Raw genomic sequence first — 23,220 nt, forward strand, 5'->3', positions numbered from 1 at the left:
CCTGTGTGTATGTTGAGAAAGGTATGAGTATCCTGGCCACTGTCTTTATTTGTACTTGATTCTTTTTAATTGAAAAAGAGTTACATAATACATGATGTTATGGTAGAATTTTTATAAAAATATTGTAGTCCATTTTTTTTAAAGATTTTAATTTGTGGGTGAGATTAATATAAAGATGAGCTGAGCTCTCATTATGAAGCAATTAAGTACATTAACCTCAATTTTGTGTCTGCTTAATTCTTGTGTCAAATTACTTTTCAAATAAAAAGATTCTGCCATCAAATGTTATTGCTATATTATTTTCAAAGAAATAATATAGCAAATATAAATAGTATAATGGTTAAAAAAATATATGACAACTCTTTGCGCTTTATTGGGAATTTTAAAGATATACTGCTTTTTAAGATTTTGTGATTTTCTGTTAAATTGTATGTGGCTTGAGTGCAAAGATTGATACTTAATAAATGAAGTTAAAGGGACAAATAAAAAAGCTATCATCATATTAAGGAAACCGAACATTGAAATCATGAACTGGGAAAAGACTGAAAAAATGCGTAGCAACACTTAACACTGTATCAGAAAGTCTAAAGATATGTTACCTTTAAAAATTTTGTGATTGTTAAATCATTGATATATGACTATATAACTAGAGGATATGCAACAATCGGTGTGATGTTTTTAAGAATGGATGTGTGCATGAGCGCTTATAATTTTACATTGTTTAGGAGAATATAATATTAAAAAAGAGTAGTTTTTATAAGTAGCATTGAGCTATGAAGTTTGTAAATGGGTTAAATTTTATTTACAAACAGTCAACCAATTCCATGTTTTAAATAACAATGAGCTTTAAATAAGGCACCACTTGATACTTTCCTTAGAGCTCATTCTCATTAGGAGGAGGGGGGGGGGAAGAATTTCAGAAATAAATTTCTAGATTTTATTGAAGCTGTTGAGGAAACATCTATGCTAGTTGCTAGTTTGGCAGCTCAGAGCTTAGAAAAGCATAATTTGGATATGAATTATGTCTTTTCTTATTTAACAGACAGTGACAATATGAATTTGATGAACACACATTTTGTATATCATTTGCTCTGACGTGAGTGCCTAGATTAGTGAAAGGTAATTGATCTGATCATATCATACATAATGTAGTTAAGTTTGTAATTGACACATTAGATAATCAAAGTTGAAAAGTGTAATCTTAAAGACAGCTTTGCTTCTGTGCCTTACTTACAAACAAATGAAACCTCACATTTCTAAAATGCAGCAGAAATGAAAAGACAGCATTTTTGGTAGCAGAGCAAAAGAGCTCATTAATAAGATTATCTGTGCTATTACAGGAAACACTGTAAACTTGAAAAGATGTTATTAGCAGTGTGCTCTTATATCTGCAAAAAATATATAATGTGACAGAGGGCAGTCCGTATGGATCCACTGCAGCATTTTCTCCACTTGAAGGCACTGATTTAAAAACATTTTGGAAAAGCCATAGAAATGTTTCACGTAAGTGAAAATATTTGCTGTGATGATCTGTGTGAGGAGAGTCCAGCAGCCATCGAGATTATCACTGCAGCAGTATAAACAAAGATGGTGATTATACAGCAAACTGGCTTATATTCTTTTTTTCAGTACCTGAACATGATGCATCAAATATATCCAAAGTAGTAGAATTTTTGTTTAGCATCCCTGGCTCAAATGATTTTGAAGATGAATCTTTTTAATCATGAAAAGCAAGTGGAGTCATGTGAGAAAGAGATGCTCCACAAGTTTAATCAAGGCAGAACTCCAGGTGACGGTGAAATATAAAACAAGTTTTATTTGGGATTTCATAAATTTGCAAAGGTAACTTAGTAGTTAAAAACTGCTAAAAATTCAGTAAAAGCCAATTAACATGATATGAACAACCCTTAAAACTCAATATACAGTATTTAATATTTGTGTGTTCTACAAAAGTGTGTTAGGAAATATTTTGTTCATTCTATAAATTATAATGGAGCTTTATAGTATTTGTTATGTTCTATAAATGCATAGTACACCTATGTAGTAATATTTTATAATTTATGATGTATGTTGATTATGCATGTTATCCTGCATGGATAACAGGGAGGTGCTAACCCGTAAATGCTTAAATTTTTAAGCATTAAGAAAGTCAATACATTCGAATTGATATCAAATAAAATAGGAAAAATGCTAAAAAAAAAACTATAAACTAAGTTTTTATTAAAAAAAATATTAACTTTTACAAAAAATATGATAGGCAAATGTGTAATAACAATTTTATATAATAATACATGCCTTATAAACTTGTTCAAACAATTTAAAAACTTTGAATACATCAAAATAACAACAAACACAAAATCAAAAATTTGTAATCGCAAATGATGTCCACATCTTGCACATCAACTCACAATAATGACCGTTACACTGTTAGTGGTGCCACCCGTTGAAACTTTCAAAACTATATATGTAAACAGTATGTATCCAATTGGTCACACTATGCAGTAAGCTAAAATTTGTGTTTTGATTTACATGACTAAATATGAGTATGTTGCCAAATGGCAACTACATGCATTTAAAGGTTAAGAAAGGCTTATTAAAGCCAAACTATGATATAATTTTACATATTATGAGCTTTATAATAACTTTTTACAATAAAACAAGGAAAAATAACTGAAAAAATGAACTTATAATCATATAACCGTCTGAAGTTAAATACAGTAAAAATTCAGTCCTGTGATGATTGAAAGAATTTTTGAACATGTGCCATTTTTTGCTGCCAAGTCTTGCCATCTTTGCAGCATCATTATATTGATTCCTATAGCTCCTTCTTGTTGCACAATCTATTTAATTACAGTTTCAAGAATCATAACTCCGCCGTTATGTGAAATTTTGCGAGGCTCAAACATTCATACTTGATCTTGTTCTTCAGTATCATATCCATCATACTTGAGAAAAGTAACAGTTTCTTCATCAAGTATTCCATAATGATCACCTAACTTTCAATTTCTTGAAATTTTGTATCTTCACATTCAGGGACATATTGCACTAAATGTAGAATAGGTTTTTTTTTTTCTTTTCTCCCCCCCCCCAATCTGTGCTTTCATCATTGCTTACATACTTGAGTTGCCTAATAGCTTTTTTCGTGATTTGACAATTATTGTAGTCCTTATGTCAGGTCAGGTCCATGCAACCAAATAAGTACTGTTCTTTACATTGATGGGCTTTAATTTTTCAATTATATTTTGTCCTTCAGTTTTAGCCCACGAGCGGCTGAACGCTAAAGTCACTGAACACTGGTAGTTCAGTCCAAGGTTTGAATCCCATGAATGGGCTGTGGCTGCATGGGCATTTTCGAGGTTTTCCCCATTTGCAACATGTACATGAGCCACTTTCCCTTAAAAAGTCCTCCCCAAGAGCATCCCTTCCCTTAGGCAGATAGCCCTCGAGGCTTTGCCATAATCATATAAACCAAACCAAACCCTCTTTAATTTCATCTATCACATTGGACAGTAACTTCCTGCAATAGTCCCTTTTTATTATTTCCAAAACACCATGATCCATAGATTGGCATATGGCAGTTACAGCGAGAGGCAGAAACGTGTTACAATCATAATGTCACTGTCTTGAAATTCCTTTGCATCAGTGTACATTGCAGCATAATCTAGCAACAAAATAGCTTTTTTTGGGTAAATTATTTTCTGTCAAAAACTTCTTGTTGAAAGAATGAATTCCTTATTGAATCAGTCTTTGAAAATTTCATTGGTCATCCATGTGCTTTTCTGACTACAGTATTTTACAAGAAGAGCTATTTTGAAATATGAGCTTTATTTATTGTTTATGAAATGTTTTAAAAACTCTAGGATTTTGGGAATTTCTATTCATTATAAGGTTCGTTTTGAAATTTGTTGTAACATTACTGCGTGCTAAATTTATCAGCCTTTCTTTACTACACTTATAACCAGGAGATGCCGCTTCAGTTCTGACTGCAAGATGCTTAATTAGGCAACATATTGTAATTAAAGCATAACTCATAACAGCCAAATACCTGATCATCCATTTGGCTCTCAGTTTCGTTTAATTCTTAGAATTTTTCTTTGGTGCTTCCATTTCTTTAAAATTTGATGGTAGTTTTATACCACAAACACTTAATTGCTGTAGCTTTTCTTCCATCAGTCGAGTCAACTGACATTTGCTCTGAAATCTGGGTCCCCTTCATTGAAATCATTGAAAAAATGCAATTCCGTTTGCTGTCTAATAGGCCCTGAAATAGGCACACATTAGTCTCTGAACTGTGTAAATAAACATACAGATCTTCACTCATTTTTTCATAGTTTTGATTTTTTTTTAATACACACTCTAATTCTTTTTTTTTTTTTTTTTTCACCTTTTATCTATTTCTGTTCATTTCCTTTTCCAGTCTCCTACTGTCATCTATCCAATACCAAAGTTTTTAGCTACCTTCTGCATTGCCTCTACCTTGTCCAGTCTCTTAATTGCTTCAATTTTTTGTTCACATTGATACAACTTTCTGTCTTTTCATTGCAATTCTTTTTGTGCTTGCATAAATCTCAACTTTTTAATACCACAACAATGTTTTCAAATTGACACGCCACATGCAAATGAAGAGTAACTGACGTTAAACAGATCCTCATACAATTGTCAAACTGTCCTACCCTAAATGAAAGACACATGAGTTGTAGTGTAGACACATGGTAGAATCAGGAGCAGCAACAACAGCAGCAGCAGGGGAAGAAAAAAAAAATATATTAGTTTATTACTGATTGATGTTTTTTTTCAATAGTGTGTTGGATAAGCAAGACTCTACTGTAGTTGTGAAAAATGTTACAAAAAATAAGTTGTCACTACCCCCCCCTTTTAAAAAAATATGCAACTATAGGTTTGTATGATAAATGAAAGACCACTCTCCAGCCCAGTTTCTGCTTGCATGGATGGTTACAAAGATGCTTTAGGGCAATGCAGGTACCATAGGAATGTTGATAGTATTCACATTTTCATTTGACTTCATAATAGTTTTTTGAAGCTGTCAGAGTGTCTAAATGTACTGCTTGCTTGTCACAGTATAGCCATTTTTTTTTTAAGTATCAAACTGAATATGCCTTTGTCATTCCCAAAGCAGTAGTATGTGCTGATAGCTCATTTTTGAAAAATTTTAGGCCCTTCAGAAAATAGGTAATAACATTTTCTGGACTGATTCATTATCATCAGATCATAAAAGTATACCCACATTTCATCCCCTATCACAAAATTAGAAAAAATACATCTTTATTGGCTTCAAAAGTTATCAATAAATAAGAGGAGATAAACATTTTTTCTTCCTTCATATCAGTTGTGAACTTTTAAAGTACCCAATTTTGTCCTTTCTTTACAATAATTCCACCATCCTTTGTTTTGCATTGTGACCACAGTTTACTATAGCAATGAACTGCTGGATTGTCTCCCTGAATCAGTTCAGTCATCTGTTGTGTAATTTGAAGAAAAAGGCTAGAGGGCGCTGTTGCTCGCTTAGTTGTAAGAGAATAAAGTTTGTTCATGTTGAAGGCGGCGGCCTAAGAATACGCTCTGTATATAGTAATTAATATATTGTTAAAAATGAAAAAGTGTTAAAATTAGTGAACTCACTGAACCACCATCATCTGATTTGGAGATGCACAAAATTATTAGATGGTGCATCGGCGTAAGGAATTAAGGCTTTGTGAAGATTTTAGGTGTTCGATCCAAGTGTTTCGATTTCAATGGATATTTCATATTCAAGTGACAATGGAATTCCAAATAAAGGTAGGGAAATCTTAAATTAATTATTTAGTGATTATTTGTAGTACATTAGTAAGTATTTATTATTGCTGTCGTGGGTGTATTTAAATTAAATAAAATGGAAGAGAAGTTAGATAGATTGAAACGTAAACGCTCCACATTGAGATCGTCTGTTACTAGGTTAATTAAAGTGATTGAAGATAAATTAAAAATTGAAGGAGAGGAAAATTCGATTAAAGAATTACGAGAATTGTTTGAATTATTAATCGAAAAGAAAAATAATTTGAGAACGCTTGATGATGAAATACAAGAGTTAATTGATGTTAACTTAATTGAAGAAGATTGTAGTATAAGCGAATAATACAATGACAAATGTATAATTGCTAATAGTCAAATTAAGCAGTTTCTAGGTACGGTTACCGCAGTACCGCCAGCGAGGAATCCCCAAAGTTCTGATTTAAACCAGTCTAGTGGTAATGGAATTTTGCATGTAAGTTCCAGTTCTAGTGGGAGTAGTATGCTGAAATTACCAAAATTAATGATTGATAAATTTTGGGGAGACCCCAAACAATGGAATGAATTTTGGAATAGTTTCGAAAATTCGATACATAAAAACTGAAACTCTTTCAAAAATACAAAAATTTGTATACTTAAAAACATTGTTAACGGGACAAGCTTCGAATGTTGTGTCAGGCTTTGAGTTAACAGAAAGTAATTATGATAGTTGTGTAGCATTACTAAAGGACAGATATGGTCGAAAAGACCTGATCATAATTCATTCATGAATAAAATTTTCAATTTAGAAGCCGTTAAAAATTCTGCTAACGTAAAGGCTTTACGTAAATTATATGACGAATTAGAAGTTTCGATTCGTAATTTGGAAACTTTAGAAGTAACTTCTGCCTCATATGGACATTTATTAATTCCAATATTATTAAAATTAATTCCGGACGATTTAGTTTTGGAATTTAATCGGCAAAGACGATCGAAAGATAAAGTTGAAGTTTCGGAATTAACACAATTTATTAAAACGGAAATAGAATGCAGGGAAGTTTCAAATCTAGTATTAAGCGGAAGGAAAAATCCTGTGCCTCCGCGAGTCGATCAATCAAAATATGAAACTAGAAAATATGTAAAAAATACACCCACGCCTGCATTTCATACTGCAGTTAACCGAAAATGCATCTTTTGTGATAATTTGCACGAGTCATTTAAATGCGAAGTGAATGTTTCTGATAAATTAAAGAAACTAAGATCCGAAAACCGCTGCTTTTCTTGTTTTAAAAAATTCCATACTTCAAAAAGGTGCAGAAATAAAACTAAATGTAATAAATGTGGCGGTATGTATCACAATGAATCGATTTGTACTAATGAATCCCTTGTAAACAAAAAGTCGGAACAAGGTTATTCCAAAAATGAAACTGAATCTCTGACTTTGAATTCTGAGGAAAGAAATAAAGTTAAAAACTTAAAATTGATTGCTTCTGTTCCTCAAGGTGATAATAATAATGACTGTAATGCCAGGGAAATATTATTACAAACTTGTACAGTTTATGCTTGTTCTAAGTATAAATCAAAATTAACTAGATTAATTCTTGATCAAGGCAGTCACAGATCCTTTATAACGAAAAAATTGGCCGACCATTTAAAACTTACTCCAATCCGTTATGAAAGACTTTCTGTTTATTCATTTGGTGCGATGAAGGCAGTGAATCATTCCTATCCGGTCGTTGAAATCGAAATTCAGAATTGGAAACAAAATAATAAAATAAAAATTGAATGTTTGATCTTGGATGTTATTTCCTCGGCGTCCATCAGTGTGCCTAGTAAACAAATTGCAGACTTCATGGAGCATATGGGGTTGCAGATCGCCGATTGCGCAAGAAAAAATAACATAGATGTTGATGATATTAATTGGAGGGGATGAATTCTGGAATGTAGTTTATTCTGAAAGAATTAAAATATCTGAAGGGTTGTACGTAGTCAGTTCTGTGTTTGGTTGGGTTGCCGCAGGAATCGAGAAAAATAAAACAAACAAAAATTGTTCTGAAAATTTAGCGGTAATGACAAACACTGTTGTGTTGAAAGATTTAAGAGGTTTGGGGGAATTAGAACATATGGGAATTAATAATTTTGACGATTATTCCGATATTGACTGCGAAATAGTAGACCAGTTTGAAAGAAATTTGCAGTTTAAAAACGGAAGATGTGAGGCAAATTTAATCTGGAAATACAGTCCGAATAATCTAGGAAATAATTTTGAGGTAGCTAAGAAACGATTCGCAAACCTTCACAATAAACTAAGTAAAACTCCGGAGATTTTTCAGGAATATAAAAATATAATTGAGAACCAGATATTAGAAGGAATTGTGGAGGAATGTCCGAATAATGATACAAATTTGGGATATTTTATGCCGCACCGAGCAGTGATACGACCTAGTGAAACTACTAAGGTAAGAATTGTGTACGATGCTAGCTCAAGGACAGAGGACAGGAATTCGTTAAATGACTGCCTTGAATCGGGACCTAATCTAAATCCAAATATACTAGACATTATGTTGAATTTTCGTAAGTTTAAGATAGCGTTTTGTGGAGACGTTGAAAAAGCCTTTTTGATGATAGGAATTGATGAAGGTGATAGAAAATTTCTAAAATTTCTTTGGTTTAATGAAAATAATGACTGCTGTAAGATTATGCAAATGTGTCGCGTAGCTTTCGGTTTGACTATATCTCCTTTCATTTTGGCCGCGACTATAAAATATCACATTCGAAAATATAAAGATAAAATGCCGGACAGTTTCCAAATGTTAAATTCTTCTGTCTATGTCGATGACCTATATTTTGGAGCAGGAAGGGTTGAAGATGCATATCAGTTATCTGTAGATGCGGTTAATATATTTAAGGATGCTGGGATGGATTTAAGAAAATTAAGAACTAATTCTAAAGCATTAAATGATTTATGGGTCTCAGATGGGATTAAGGAATCAGACAACAAATTAACTAGTGAATCGAATTTCTTAGGCATGATTTGGAATTCCATTGAAGACGATATAAAGTTAAATTTAAAAAATTTAATTGACTTTTCTACTGGAAACGATTTTGCTACAAAAAGGAAACTTTTGTAAAGCATCGCCCAAATATACGATCCATTTGGATTTATTGCACCCTTTGTTATTCGGGCGAAAATTATTATGCAAGAAATCTGGTGTTCCCGGTTCTGACTGGGATGAGGTCCTTCCTGCAGAGATTAAGGACAAATTCAACATTTGGTGGGAGGAACTTAATGATTTAACTGAAATATCGATACAGAGAAATTTCTTTGATGACGATCCAATGAATATAAGCCTTCACCTATTTTCGGACGCTAGTCCTAAAGCATATGGGGCCATCGCATATTTCAGATATTGTACGAGTGATTCTAAAATTAAAACTTCCTTTATCATGTCGAAGTGCAGAGTTGCACCTTTAAGAGCAATCACGCTTCCTCGTTTAGAGTTAATGGGAGCACTCATGGCTGCTCGAATGTATAAATATTTGAAAAAATTGTTTGGTGATTTAATTGAGGATGTTTATTTTTGGAGTAATTCCGAAATCGCCATTACTTGGATTAAAGGTTTGCCAAATAATTGGAAACCATTTATCGCCATTCGTGTTACAGAAATACAGAGTATATGCAACAAAAAATTGTGGAACCATTGCGAAGGGAAACAAAATCCTTCCGATTTACTAACTCGAGGAATTAGTGCTCAGTCACTAATTAAGAATGATTTGTGGTGGCATGGGCCACACTGGTTACGTTTTCCTATTGAAAACTTTCCAAAACAAAAGAAATTAAAACCAAATTCAGAATCGTTGGAGTTAAGAAAAAGTATTATTTTGACTGCACCTGTAATTAACAATGAATCCCCAATTTTGCATATAGAAAAATTCAGTTCTTTAGGAAAATTACTTCGAATTACTGCCTATGTATTTAGATTTATTGGGAGGCTTCGGAAAAGGTCTACAGGGAATGGACCTTTAAGTGCTTTTGAGATTAAAGCAGCTGAACATTATTGGGTAAAAATTACGCAACGAGAATCGTATCAAACGGAAATAATTAAGTTATCAAATAAAAAAATCAATTCTCAATTCTTCCATCTACTCCCTTAATCCAAGGCTTGATGAGGAGGGAATTCTTCGGTTGGAAGGTCGCATTCAATTTGCAGACTGTCACGAGAATTTAAAACATCCTATTCTATTACCCTCAAAATGCAAGTTTACCGAGTTGATCATCATGGACTCGCATGAAAGGGTATTCCATGCTGGAGTTAATTCGACACTAACTCAGATCAGAGACAAATATTGGATCATTAAGGGAAGACAGCGTGTTAAGACTATCATCAGAAAATGTGTGATATGCAAACGATATAGTGCACGTCCTGGGGTACAGGATATCACTCCACTTCCTCCAGACAGAATCCAAGAGTCGCCTCCATTTGCTGTGACCGGGTTGGACTTCGCCGGTCCATTTTTTACAAAAGACAGGCAAGGTAAAGTTTACATGCTGTTGTTAACGTGTGCAGTGACTCGTGCCTTACATATAGAGATAGTAACTGATCTCAGCACTGAAAGTTTTAGCACTGAAAGCTAGCTTTCCGAAGATTTTTAGCTCGCCGAGGACTGTGTACCACCGTGTACTCCGATAATGCCAAGACTTTTAAAAGAGCTGATAAAGAACTAAAACATATTTTTAAAACTTTGAGTCACTCATCTGTGAAAGAATTATTTTCTGCTAGAGGCATAAATTGGAAATTTATTACTGAGAGGGGTCCATGGTGGGGAGGGTTTTGGGAGCGTATGGTACGAACCATAAAATCCAGCTTATGCAAAATTATTGGTCGAGCATCCCTTACTGTGAAAGAGCTTGAAATCCAGGCAATGATTAATTGTAGACCAATTACCTACGTGTTTACCGATCCCAATGAACCTTCTCCACTAACACCCTCTCATTTTCTGGTTGGTAGACGATTGCTATCTCTGCCTGCTAATAAAATAACATCAAATAATTTGACTGGGTCAAGAAATTCAATTATTAAACGATATAAATACCATCAAGATATTTTAAATCATTTTTGGAAGCGTTGGAGATCAGAGTATCTTTTTAATCTGAGATCTGCCAATATTTGTCCTCCACACTCTAACGCATCTCGGTTAAAAATCAACGATATTGTCTTGATTCATGATGACAAACATCCCAGAAATCTTTGGACAATAGGTACAATTTTGGAATTAATGCCAGGCAGAGATGGTAAAATAAGGTCTTGCATAATTAAAACACCTACTGGTACCTTAAAAAGGCCTATACAATTGTTATATAATATGGAACTTAACTAATGTTTGTATTTTGTATTTTTAGGTTTGATTCTCCTGACCTTGCTGATAGGTATCATTTAATGTTTTGTAAAATTTTATGTGCTTTTAATTATGTATGCATGTTTGTTATATTTAACCATTTCTCCAGGATTTATTGTCGAAATATTAATTGAATATTCTAGAATATATTATTGAAAGATGAACTCTCCACCGACTTCAGGTGGGGAGTGTTGTGTAATTTGAAGAAAAAGGCTAGAGGGCGCTGTTGCTCGCTTAGTTGTAAGAGAATAAAGTTTGTTCATGTTGAAGGCGGCGGCCTAAGAATACGCTCTATATATAGTAATTAATATATTGTTAAAAATGAAAAAGTGTTAAAATTAGTGAACTCACTGAACCACCATCATCTGATTTGGAGATGCACAAAATTATTAGATCTGTTGAAGGTTAGTGACCTTTGTTGCAGTTAATGCCCTTCCTCTGTATGATTTATCTTCAGTGCTAGTTTCCCTCTTTAAATTGCTTACACTGTGCATATTGCTTTCAGAAATCTTTGTAAGCATCTTTTAGCCTTAAGTGGATATTAAACAGGCTGCATTTATCTTTTGTCAGGAACTTATTGATGATACTTTGTATTTCATATCTATTATTATATGTTTGCATAGAGGAGGGTTCACTGTAGTAATACATGAAATTTGGATAATTTGTATCAGAGGGAACAAAATTAGGTTGCGTTTTTTGCATTACTTTTGGTACAACTACTAATCTGCATGAAATATCAAGATCAGCTTTGTCCTTCAGTTTTGGCATTTTAAAGTGAACACATGTTTGTCTTTGGGGGGAAAATACTTTATTATTTTCTGCACTTTCAATTTTATTTTTTCCTCTTTCATAGTAGGAAATAAATGTTAATATTTTAATGGACTTCCAACCTGTTCAGTGCAGAGTTACACTCAAATTATTGTATTTTGAAAAAAACTCTTATCAAAATTATTCTTGGATTTAAAATATGCTGTGTCAATCGATTTTTAAAAATAAAGATAGAAAATCCCATCAGTGAAGAAATTTGGAAATGATTTAAGAGTAAGGTATTTAAATATGCCCTCAAGTCTTTGATGTCTCTCTAGAAAAGTATATGCATTTCAATCATGAATTCTGAAGAGAGTATCTTGATTATAACTGGACCCGGCAGTAGGCAAGTAGTATGGTTGCTGAACACTGGCACTTTGACTTTCAAGTTGTGTCAAACTGGCTACATGGGAGTTTTCCCTTTGTATACATGAATATCAGCCAGTTTCTTGTAAAAGATCCACAATGAAGGCATCCCTCCAGTTAAGACAGATAGCCCTTATGTATTTTGCAATAATCCCATCCATATAATCCAACGTTGTTTGCAATTGATAAGGTCTCAGACATAGTGGCAATCTCGTGTGATGTGACTTAATAAACATATACTAATTCAGAAGTCAAACAACAAAAATCAGCGTTATATTTTCAAATTATGTGAAAAATTTGAAAATATAACGCTAATTTTTGTTGTTTGACTTCTGAATTAGTATTTGTTCGGCGTGTTATTGTGTCTTAAACATATCTGAATCATCTAAAATTTATTTATTTAATTAGCTGTTTGAATATAGAAGCACACTAAAGCTGTCTGTCATAATAGGCAAGCTATATTTTAAGAGAAACTAGACCCATATTTATTTTGCACATATGAAAAACCAGATTTTTATGTAGCCAATGAGCTCCTATAAGAAACAAATCCCAAAATGTAAACTGGCAGCTAAGTACTGGTGACTTCTAAATCTTGCTCCATTAACTACTTGAAAGTAAAGTATATCCTGAAGATTCAATGCCATTTCATAATATTCATGCTTTTTTTAATGTAACTTAAATCATTTTATTATATAAATTTTTTAATGATATTCATATCCATTAGATAGCATTGTACTTTAGAATCCTGAATATATGCATCTGTAACTACCATAGATTGTATTACACCAACCTTTTGGAACATCATATTTCCTAACCTGGAAGAAAAGTAAGCAGTGGACTTTGTGGCATTCATGCAGGATGGAGAAGCATCATTTCAGGTTGCTTCCCCTATGAACAACACTTAATATTTGGAGGAACTTGATTGATAAGCCATCACTTTCATCATAATGATCTTAACTTGTAGATTTTATACCCTGTGAGTGTTAGTTATGGGTCTACCTGAAATCATGAACATTCAGAAATCACTCAACAGCACATATTCAATGATTCTTACTGCCTTAATTTATTATCAGGCAATGTTTAGTAGTGATGACTATTTTATTCAACAGCTGATATTAGCTGATCTCTTTAGTGATTAGTAGATGCTAGTCCATAACTATGGTTGTAGGATTGACTGCCATGTAAAGGTTGGCTGTAGTTTTCTTGTCTTCATTTTTCCTCCTTCGTGAGTGCAGTATTGTTTGCCCCATTCAGTGCGTGCTGGGCAGTGTTGTCAATGATGAAATGGCTAAATAACTAATGAGTTTGTCCATTCTTGATGAATTCTTACTGAGCAAATGTATTTCCATTTTGGGAAAACATTTAATGTATTTTGTGTTTTTATGCCTTATAGACATATTTAGAATTAAATTTGCAAATTCTTTAAATAAAAAAGGTGCATGATTTTATGCATTTTTTAGTTTTATTCTTAATAAAAATACACATAAATCAAATTTTTTAAATACTTACTTACTCTTGAATCATTTTGTTAGTGTATACATATATATATGTATAATAATTGTTTGTGCATGCATATATATATGTAATAAATTATTTTTTTTTTTAGGAAATGTTATTGAAATTCAAGGCAGTCTTGGTGGACTTCAAGTTCTTGATTTAATCACCGAGAATACAAAGCATCAGAAAATTGTCAGCATAGGTTATGACCCATTAATTGAAGAGCATATTGATTTATTAAGCCGACTTCAAGAAGATATGTACAAACCATTAACACATTCTGCTATCTTAGAACCAATGTATGCTTTAACATTTAAAATAACAAGAAGTGATAAAACTGTATCTCCATGTGTCTCTGAAAATTATAATTCATCATTTTATGATGAAGAACAACTTAAGCAGCAAGGTTATCTTGACATTAACTTGCGTATGGCATCTTTGTGTTATACTCACTCACCACGGCTGTTATATGAGCTATCCTCATGTGCTACAGAATTTAAAGCTTATATGAGCTCTTTAGCAAGTTCAATCAAGACTGCTGCTACTGAAGTGGCTATTGGTATTGTATCAAAAAGAACTGGATCTATTAGTGCTTCAATACATGGCAACCAGCCTGAACTTGGGCCCTTCAGGTCTCGTTTTGAAAGTATTGATGAACTGACAGATGGAGATAATGTTTTACATGTAGAAGATTTGGAGGATGTATCTGTAGACATGCAGTTAGATATTTTATTGCAGACACCAATTGTAGCATTCCCATCATCACCTCAAAGTGCAGATGTTCTTATCGCTCATTTAGGACGCATTGCAGTGCAGAAAGGAGCACCAGGAATTTTGAACCCTGATCAGTTTTCTCTCAAATTTCAAGATTTCAATGTGTCTGATATTGTACTGATTGAAATACGAGATATGAATATGCATTTTGTCAATGTGGAAAAAAGTGCTCAAAGTTTTTCCACTGCATTAAATTCTTCTGATATTGCTATGATACCAAATTTACATCTGAAAGATCTGTATGCCAGTGAAGATAAAAATCAACTTATTGTTCATGATACTGTTGTCGAAATTATTGTTGGTTCAGATAAAATAGATATGGCATCTGAAGTTCCTTTTTCTATTTCTCAGGGAAAATCTAGCATTTTGTATGAACAGGATAAAAAAATTAATCAGATTGAGGTTAAAGGATGTGTAGTCAATCCTTTAAAAGTTGTTCTAACTAAGCATCAATTTCAGCAGATGATTAAAGTTATTGAAAATTTAACATACTGTAAAGATTCCTCATCATTGGAGAATTTTGAATGTCTCTCTCCTAGAACTGAATCTTATGTTGCTGAAGAGTTATCTTCAGAGAGTGAGAAACAAAAATTATCTCATACTAGTACAGCTACATTAGATAAAACAATTAAAGTATCATTCGAATTACCTGATCTAATCGCTGAATTGCGAGGAGATTTGTCCGACAGAGAAGAAGGCATTGTAAGTTTGAAATTCCAAGAATTTATTTTAGAATATTACATGGATAAGATGTATGAAGCTACATTGTTAGTTACTCTTCAAACCCTCTTGATGGAAGATTTGAGGAACATGGATGTATCTCACCATTGCTATCTCATGAGTTCAGTCAATCAGAGCAAAATAGCTTCATATTCCAAGCCACCCAAATCTCAATATATATCTGTTTCATGTCCAAGTTTGTCTGATGCGAACTCTGCATTTTATAGCACATCTTCAATGTCTTTACCAGATAAATTATATACACAGAATATGTTCTCTCTTCAGAGTTCATCTCGAAAGGTTTTGATTGGTAACACTCATCAAAGATCTATATCTAAAAGTGAAGATAGTTATCCAAGTACTCCTCCCCCATCCCCTACTATATCCAAAGAACTTCAGCCACAGCTTTCTCATGAAGCTTTGGTGTTTATCAATATAACTTTCATAGATAAAAAGTCACCACAATTTGCCACAAAATATAAAAAAACAAATCGTTTCATTGATATAGATTTCAATTGTTTAGATATCGTTCTAAATTTGCAGACGTGGGTGATGTTATTGGATTTTTTTAATTCAAATAGTGATGCTGAGCAAGAAGTAAGTGAAAAAAGCTACATATCTTTTAAAAATAGTAGCTTTGCTTCAAAAAAAAATGAGCATAGCTTAGAAGAGGTTACAAATTCTGAAATTCAATTGAAAGTCAAGAGCTTAACAGTTATTCTTAATAAACCAGAATATAAATTAGCAAGTGTCAATGTTTCAAATTTTATATCAGATATGTCATTACGTGAACATACATATATTATCAAAGGCACACTTGGTAGCATATCATTGAGTGATTTATCCCCACATGGCTATTTGTATCCAGAAAAATTTGTAACAACTGGCAGTGAGGCATTGCATTTTCATATCTTTAAATATAGTAGTCTGATTTCATCATGGCAAACTGATTATGATATAAGTATTAAATGTCAAATGAGCTCAGTACAATATGTTCATACACAACGTTTTCTTACAGAAGTGACTGCCTTTTTTCGCCATTTTAACGAAATGCAAGAGCTTATCAGAAAAATCAGACTTGCTGCCTCTGGTACAGTTGTAAGTACAGAAGCTGTCAGAGGATCGCGCATCTTGCTAGACATTTCCGCTGGTTCTCCTGTTATTGTAATTCCACAGAGTTCCTCACTGAATGATGTCCTTGTAGCTGATTTAGGACAAATTACTGTCCGGAATATGTTTCTTCCTGCTGGTAGTAAGGGCACTATTAAATGTTCCAAAATAACCTCTGACATGCATTCTGTTGACAATCAAAATAGTTTTGACACTTTGGAATCAAAGCTGGACTCCTGTGATAGTCATAAAGTAAGAAGACCATCACCAGAGGATTATGAATGCCTTTTGGATGTAATCAATGTAGAATTAACAGATATGGATTTATATTCTGCCATTCGCATAAAGCAAGATAAGAAGAATAAACACAGAAGAAATACTACAATTTCACCTTCTGAAAAATATTTGGTATTTCCCTCTTTTATTATAAAAAAACAAGGAAATGATTTGCTTCAAGAAAAGTTTATGCTTAAAGTGCAAGTTGAGAGAAACTTGGATTCAGCTATTAGTCACTCAGCTCCTGACTGGGCAATAGAGGGAGTTGTTTCATCAGTCTATGTTACTTTAGATAAAAAACAATATAAATTAATATTTGGGATTCTTAACCAGAATTTGGGAGAACCTTTAGAGGAGTTCTCATATGATCCATGTTCTGAAAGCGAGCAGTTTGTTTTAATGGATACAGAGGATAAAACATGGACGACAATGGCGATTCATATGGATTTAGTAAATGTCTCATTGGAACTTTTAAGAAATGATGGCATAGTTAACAAACCTAGTGAGTGCTCATTGGCTAAGTTTGATTTTATTAAGTCACGATTGTCATATGAAGCTTTCTCTGATAACAGTCGAGATATCGATTTAGTCTCCAATATGGTCCAGGTATCCGATATTCGTTTTAAAGATGCTCCAGTAAATAACCGCCCTAATGTGTTTACGAAAATTTTGCAACCCATTAAGAAGAAAGAAAACAGTGGTTCTACTTTGCAAGCTGAAGTTCATTATCGGATCACTCGTGAATTTACACGTTTTACTGTTCTGCTTAATAACATGAGAATTATGGGAGTTTTTGACTTTCTTCAGTCAGTTTTGAAATTTTTAACTGTTTCAAACTATGAATCTCAGGCAGATTCTCCAGAATCACTTCAGAAATCAGTTAAGAACAAGTATCCTGTGAAGACTACAATAAATTTTGAGATTAAAGTAAATGTAACTGATACTGAATTTGTTGTTGTGGAAGATACATCTTTATGGGACAGTAATGCAGTAATTGCAAAATCGACAGCTGTCATTACGTGGAAGCCTGATTATGCTGAAAAACCACTTTCTTGTAGTTTACAAAGCCTTGAAGTTTTCTCTTGTATTTTAGGAGTAGAGGAAGACACAGCTCTTTCAATAATTGATCCATTGACAGTAAGCATTGAAATAGTGAAAAAAACCAATTCTCCAATTATTAGACTAGAATCTTCTGATGTACATCATATATTAGAAATATCAACCATGAATTTAAATCTCCGTCTGTCTTATTATGATATAACAATGTTTTTGAAAATCTTTGAATCTATTAAACATCAAACAGCCTTTCATACCAAGTCAAGTGTAACATCTACATCGAAAGATGAAAACCAGTTTAATTCTTTTGACGTCAGCCGTTTAGCAAATCTTGGATTCTCAGCTGAAGATTGTCAAAAAGCATTAAGTGCTTGCAGAGGCAATTTAGATGCTGCTGCATTGTGGCTTACTGAACATGCTTGCCCACATTTAGACTTAGCAAATGATGGGGCTATTAGTCCTGCTGAATATCTTGCTACAGAACCCAATACTGTTCAGGGTATAAATGTGACTACTGCAGAAATTCGTATTAATTCATGTAGCTTGTGCATCATTGATGACTGTCGAGATGCAGATGTTCCTGTGATAGAACTAAACTTATCAGATGTAGTTTTTGTACACAAGTTTCTTTCTTGCCCTGAAGGCAATGGGAATTTTGGCTTTAGTGCAGATTATTATAATCGTGCATTATCTGGGTGGGAGCCAGTAGTAGAACCGTGGAAGTGTGGTGTGAAATGGAGACTACAACCCAATCAATCTAAACCTGGCAAGAGAGTGATGTGTACCATTTCTTCTGAAGATGCAATTAACTTGAATGTGACATCCTCCCTTATTGAACTTTATAGAACTGTTAAAAAGAACTGGACAGAAGATTATTTCAACATGAATACTAGAAATAAAGAAGTAACAGCCGAACTGCATAGTCCTGGTTGTTATCGACGGAGATTGCCATTTGTGCCATTTGCTTTAAAAAATAACACAGGGTGCAAATTATGGTTTGCGACTCAAATTACAGCTGCCCACCAGCAGTCTCTTGACTTTCAAAATCAAACAGCACCTACCCAAAACAGCAAATTTGCATTAAACTGGACAGAAGTACCTTCTGGTCATCTGCTTCCTGTTCCATTTGAAAGCAGATCAAAAATGCGGCACAAGGATTCCCATGCTATGAAAATACACCAAATCATAGTTAGGATTGATGGTTGGCTTCCTGTATCTCCAGTATCTGTTGATAGAGTGGGAACATATTTTAGACATGCCAATCCTCAAATAAGTCATTCAGCTTCAATATATACTGAAAAACCACCAGCTAGAATTGTGTTTGTGGTGACTCTTGAAGGGAGTGCCCGGAAGCTGATTACTGTGCAGTCTTCTCTTCTTGTTGAAAATAAATTAGGAGACACAATTGAAATGAAACTGGAAAATTCAGGAATACAGTATGGTATCCAAAGTTTGTCACTATATGTAATACCTGAACAGATTTTGCCAATACCATTACCTTTTGTACATGCTCAAATTTGGGCTCGACCAGTGGACAAGTCTGTTACCTTTTGTAATTATAGTATTGTATGGAATAATGTTACCAAACCTGGGGATATTAAAGGTTCTTTAAAACAATGCAGTTCTGTTTTGAAGTCCTCAGATTTCTATAGGTATTTAGTCTTAGTAAAAAGAAGGAGATTCCCAGTTGAAAAGGAGTCAAGTTCACCTCTTCCAATTGTACAGCCAGCTCATAAAATAATTTTTGCCCCATCTCTGGAAATTGTCAATTTACTGCCATATGAACTTCATTATACATTCAGTACATTCAAAAATACAAGTATTTTAGGTTATATTAAATCAGGTAAAGAAAAATCTCTGCCTAATATTGATATCAGTGAACAATTTACAATTAAATTTTTCTTAGAAAATTTTAAGCGTTGTAAAGATGTAACTTTGTCTTCTACATCACGACATTTCCCATCTCGCATTGAATTATGTGATAATCAAGATCGCTTACTTGTACTTCATTTGAAAGTAAGAACATTGCCTGGTGGAGCTCTGAAGCTTTTCATTACTGCTCCATATTGGCTTGTTAATAAATCAGGTCTTCCTTTAGTATTTAAGCAAGAAGGTACAAGTGTTGAAGCAGCTGGTCAGTTTGAAGAACATGAGCTGGCTCGTTGCATGGCTCCACTTCTATTTTCATTTGCTGATCGAGAAGCAAGTGCTATGTGCAATATGCGAGTTGGAAGATTTCTACATCCAGATGGTATTCCGCAGTGGTGCACAAGATTTCACATGGAGAAAGGAATTAGAGTACGAAGATTGCATGTCATGAGGAAAGATTCAAGACCAGACCTGGTTTATAATATAGGTATAGAAGTTCGAGTTGGCAGAGGTCGTTATGGGGATACTCATATTGTAACATTGTCTCCTAGGTATCAGATTGATAATAGAACATGTCATAAATTAGAATTTTGCCAATTGTTTGCCACAAAGGAAAATCGTCAGTTTGTGTTAACTGCTATGCCAAAATCTAGTCTACCTTTCCACTGGCCTCGTATTGATTTAGATAATTTGCTTTGTGTGCGGCAGTGTGATATTGAGAATTGCCACTGGTCAGGTGGTTTTGCAATTGACAATATTAATTCATTCCATATAAATATGAGAGATGACGAGGGAAAATCAAACTTCTTAAGGGTTGAGATAATTTTACAAAGTGCCACATTTTTTATTATTTTTACTGATGCAGATAGACTGCCTCCACCTTTTCGTATTGACAACCTTTCTGAAGTTGCTATAACTTACTATCAAACTAATGTTGAACAAGAGAGACTTAAGACATCAATCAAAGCCCATTCTTCTATCCCATATGCATTTGATGAGCCTACTCTTCCTCCTTATATAACTTGTTGTGCTCCAGGAGGTTCAGCTGCAACATATAATATGAATGTTTTTAGAGAAGGCAGCCAACTGTTCTATGAAAATTTTATCTATATTGCTTTTACTGGAACATTTCTTGATGGTGCAGCTGTATCACCACCACATCCTTTAATAGGTAAAGAGTATGTACTTGATGTTGCATATGGAAATAAAGTCGTTATAAATAAAAGAGAAGCTGGGAAACGTTCTCAGTTGTGGAGAATGACTAGTGTAGGTATGTTACAACATGAAGGATCCAGCCCTCCTCGGGACCCTCACAAACCAAATTCATCAAATAATTCACGGACGATGGTGTTAGATATTGCTGCTTTAGGCCCTCAACCAGGAGAATTCATTCCCCTTACACTGAGAAAACCAGATGGGAGAAGACAGCATACACAAACGTGGAAGTTCACATCTGATGGCCGTCTGTGCTGTGGTTACCCAAATATGTATGTGCAGGCAAAAGATGGCTTCAAAGGATTAAGGAGAGGAAATGAGGTAGTTCTAGGCCCAAGCATGCTTGTTAGTTTTGTTACACTAGAAAACGGCATTCCTATAGAACAAGCTATTTCTCGTCGCAAACTTCGAGGAGGATCTGGGGTTTTAACAGTTAAAGTGTTTCCTGATGGACCAACAAGAGTCTTGCAGATAACTGACATAAGTAAACAACAAAATGTTTCAAGAACCTCTATTGATACAGACTGGGTTATGGTGGATGGAAGTCATCAAAGCAAAACTAAAAATGAGGATCTGTCTTATTCTGAATGCAATATAAATCAACATCTTGAGAATACTAGTAATGATATTGAAATACAAATTTGTTTGCAGTTATCTGGAGGTTTGGGATTATCTTTGGTTAATCACTTAACTGAGGAACTTGTTTTTATATGGTTACATAAAATAATGATAGAGTATAGTAAATTTTCCTTGCTTCATACTTTCTGTGGAAGCATAAAAGATATACAAATTGACAATCAGCTGAGAGAAGCAGAAAAACCAGTCTTGTTGTATGTTACTCAGCCTAGTAAGTCTGACGATCAAAGGCATTTACCAGCCTTGCATTTTACAATACAGAAAACATGTACTCCTGTTATTAATGCTGATATATTCAAGCATTTAATAATCACTGTGAAAAATTTAACTGTATTACTAGAAGAACGACTTCTTTTAAAATTATTGCAATTTGCTGGATTTCATGAATCAGAAAATGAAGCAGAAAGGATGGATGAAAGTGAAAATAATCAAAGTCAGAAAAGTATAACTGAGACCATGGCATATGAGAAAAGGTATTACTTTAGTACTTTAAAGCTTTGCTTACAGCAAATAAAACTAAGTGTTCTTACAAGTAGTTCTTTACCACTTGATCTGCTTCAAGTTAAGAAAAAAATGGGGCTCAGATTAATAAGGTTTGAAGATGCCACCATTGAACTAGATCCCTTCTTGAGAGTTCATCCTTTTGAAACAGCTGAATTTTTAATTGATAGCATTGTAGAACACTACAAAGAGGAACTCAAAAGTCAGGCTGCTAAAATTCTGGGTGCTGTTGACTTTTTAGGTAATCCTTTGGGATTAATGAATGATGTGACTGATGGATTTTCAAAACTTATTCATGAAGGGAATGTTGGAGGCCTTTTTAAGAATGTTACTCATGGCTTGTCAGATTCTGCTGCCAAACTTTCTGGAAGTTTATCTGATGGTCTAGGTTTAGTGACTATGGATGAAAAACATCAAAAAATTCGAAAACAAATTAGGCAGCAAAGTGCATCCACTGGTAATGATCATCTGATGGCAGGACTTAAAGGATTAGGGTTTGGTTTAATAGGTGGTGTAACTAGTGTCTTCACCCAGACATATGAAGGTGCTGTCCAGGAAGGAGTCCAGGTAAGTGATATTTTAGTAAATTTTAAGAGTTGCATTAAAATTTAAATTCAAAAAGCAATTGGTGGCTTTTATTACATGAAATTTTATTCTTAGCAACTTATTTATACTGTTTATTAATGAGGCTAATTTGGTAGATACAAAGGTATTCCTTTTATTCACAACTCCAATTAAACTACTGTCAGAGAAAAGGCAAAGGCTTTCAAAGGAGCAGAAAGAATTTGATGAAAACCAACATACATAGACATAGAATCCATTTCTAAATGTGTGATTTTAATTGTAAGTTTACAGTGCATTACAAGATCGAATATACAGGGTTATCAGTAAGGAATGGGATTACCTTTTTTTGGCAATACAATTAGCAACTCTTCACAATAAAGATTTAGTCAGTGGTTGGATGTTTATATTATCCATAGATTGTCCTACATTTTAGCGTGAGGCTCAAATGATGGCCAACTGCATCCCATAGAAACTCAGAGAGAGATCTGGAGACCACAATGGCCAAGGAAATATTTGGATACTGATATTCACTGTGTGTTGCCATACTATTATATTGACAAATAATACATTTTGCAAACCTCTGAAGTTAAAGCAGTGCATTCAGCTACAGCATTCATCCACATATCAATATGTGGCTGAATATGGCTCTTTTTTGCAAAATGGTGA

At 33.8% G+C, this 23,220-nt stretch overlaps 1 protein-coding gene across 1 annotated transcript in view; it reads left to right on the forward strand.

Moving 5' to 3' along the window:
- The window catches only part of Vps13D (vacuolar protein sorting 13D), a 131,022-nt gene that overhangs the window by 84,124 nt on the left and 23,678 nt on the right, over nucleotides 1-23,220 (forward strand). The window contains exon 29 of the mRNA XM_085823754.1: nucleotides 13,943-22,557. Coding sequence (XP_085679880.1) covers nucleotides 13,943-22,557 — 8,615 coding nt within the window. The remainder of the gene's footprint in view (nucleotides 1-13,942; nucleotides 22,558-23,220) is intronic.

Source organism: Stegodyphus dumicola, chromosome 1, assembly GCF_044657685.1.
Source record: "Stegodyphus dumicola isolate Sdum_Otavi_A_Nest chromosome 1, ASM4465768v1".
Classification (NCBI taxonomy): Eukaryota; Metazoa; Arthropoda; class Arachnida; order Araneae; family Eresidae; genus Stegodyphus; species Stegodyphus dumicola.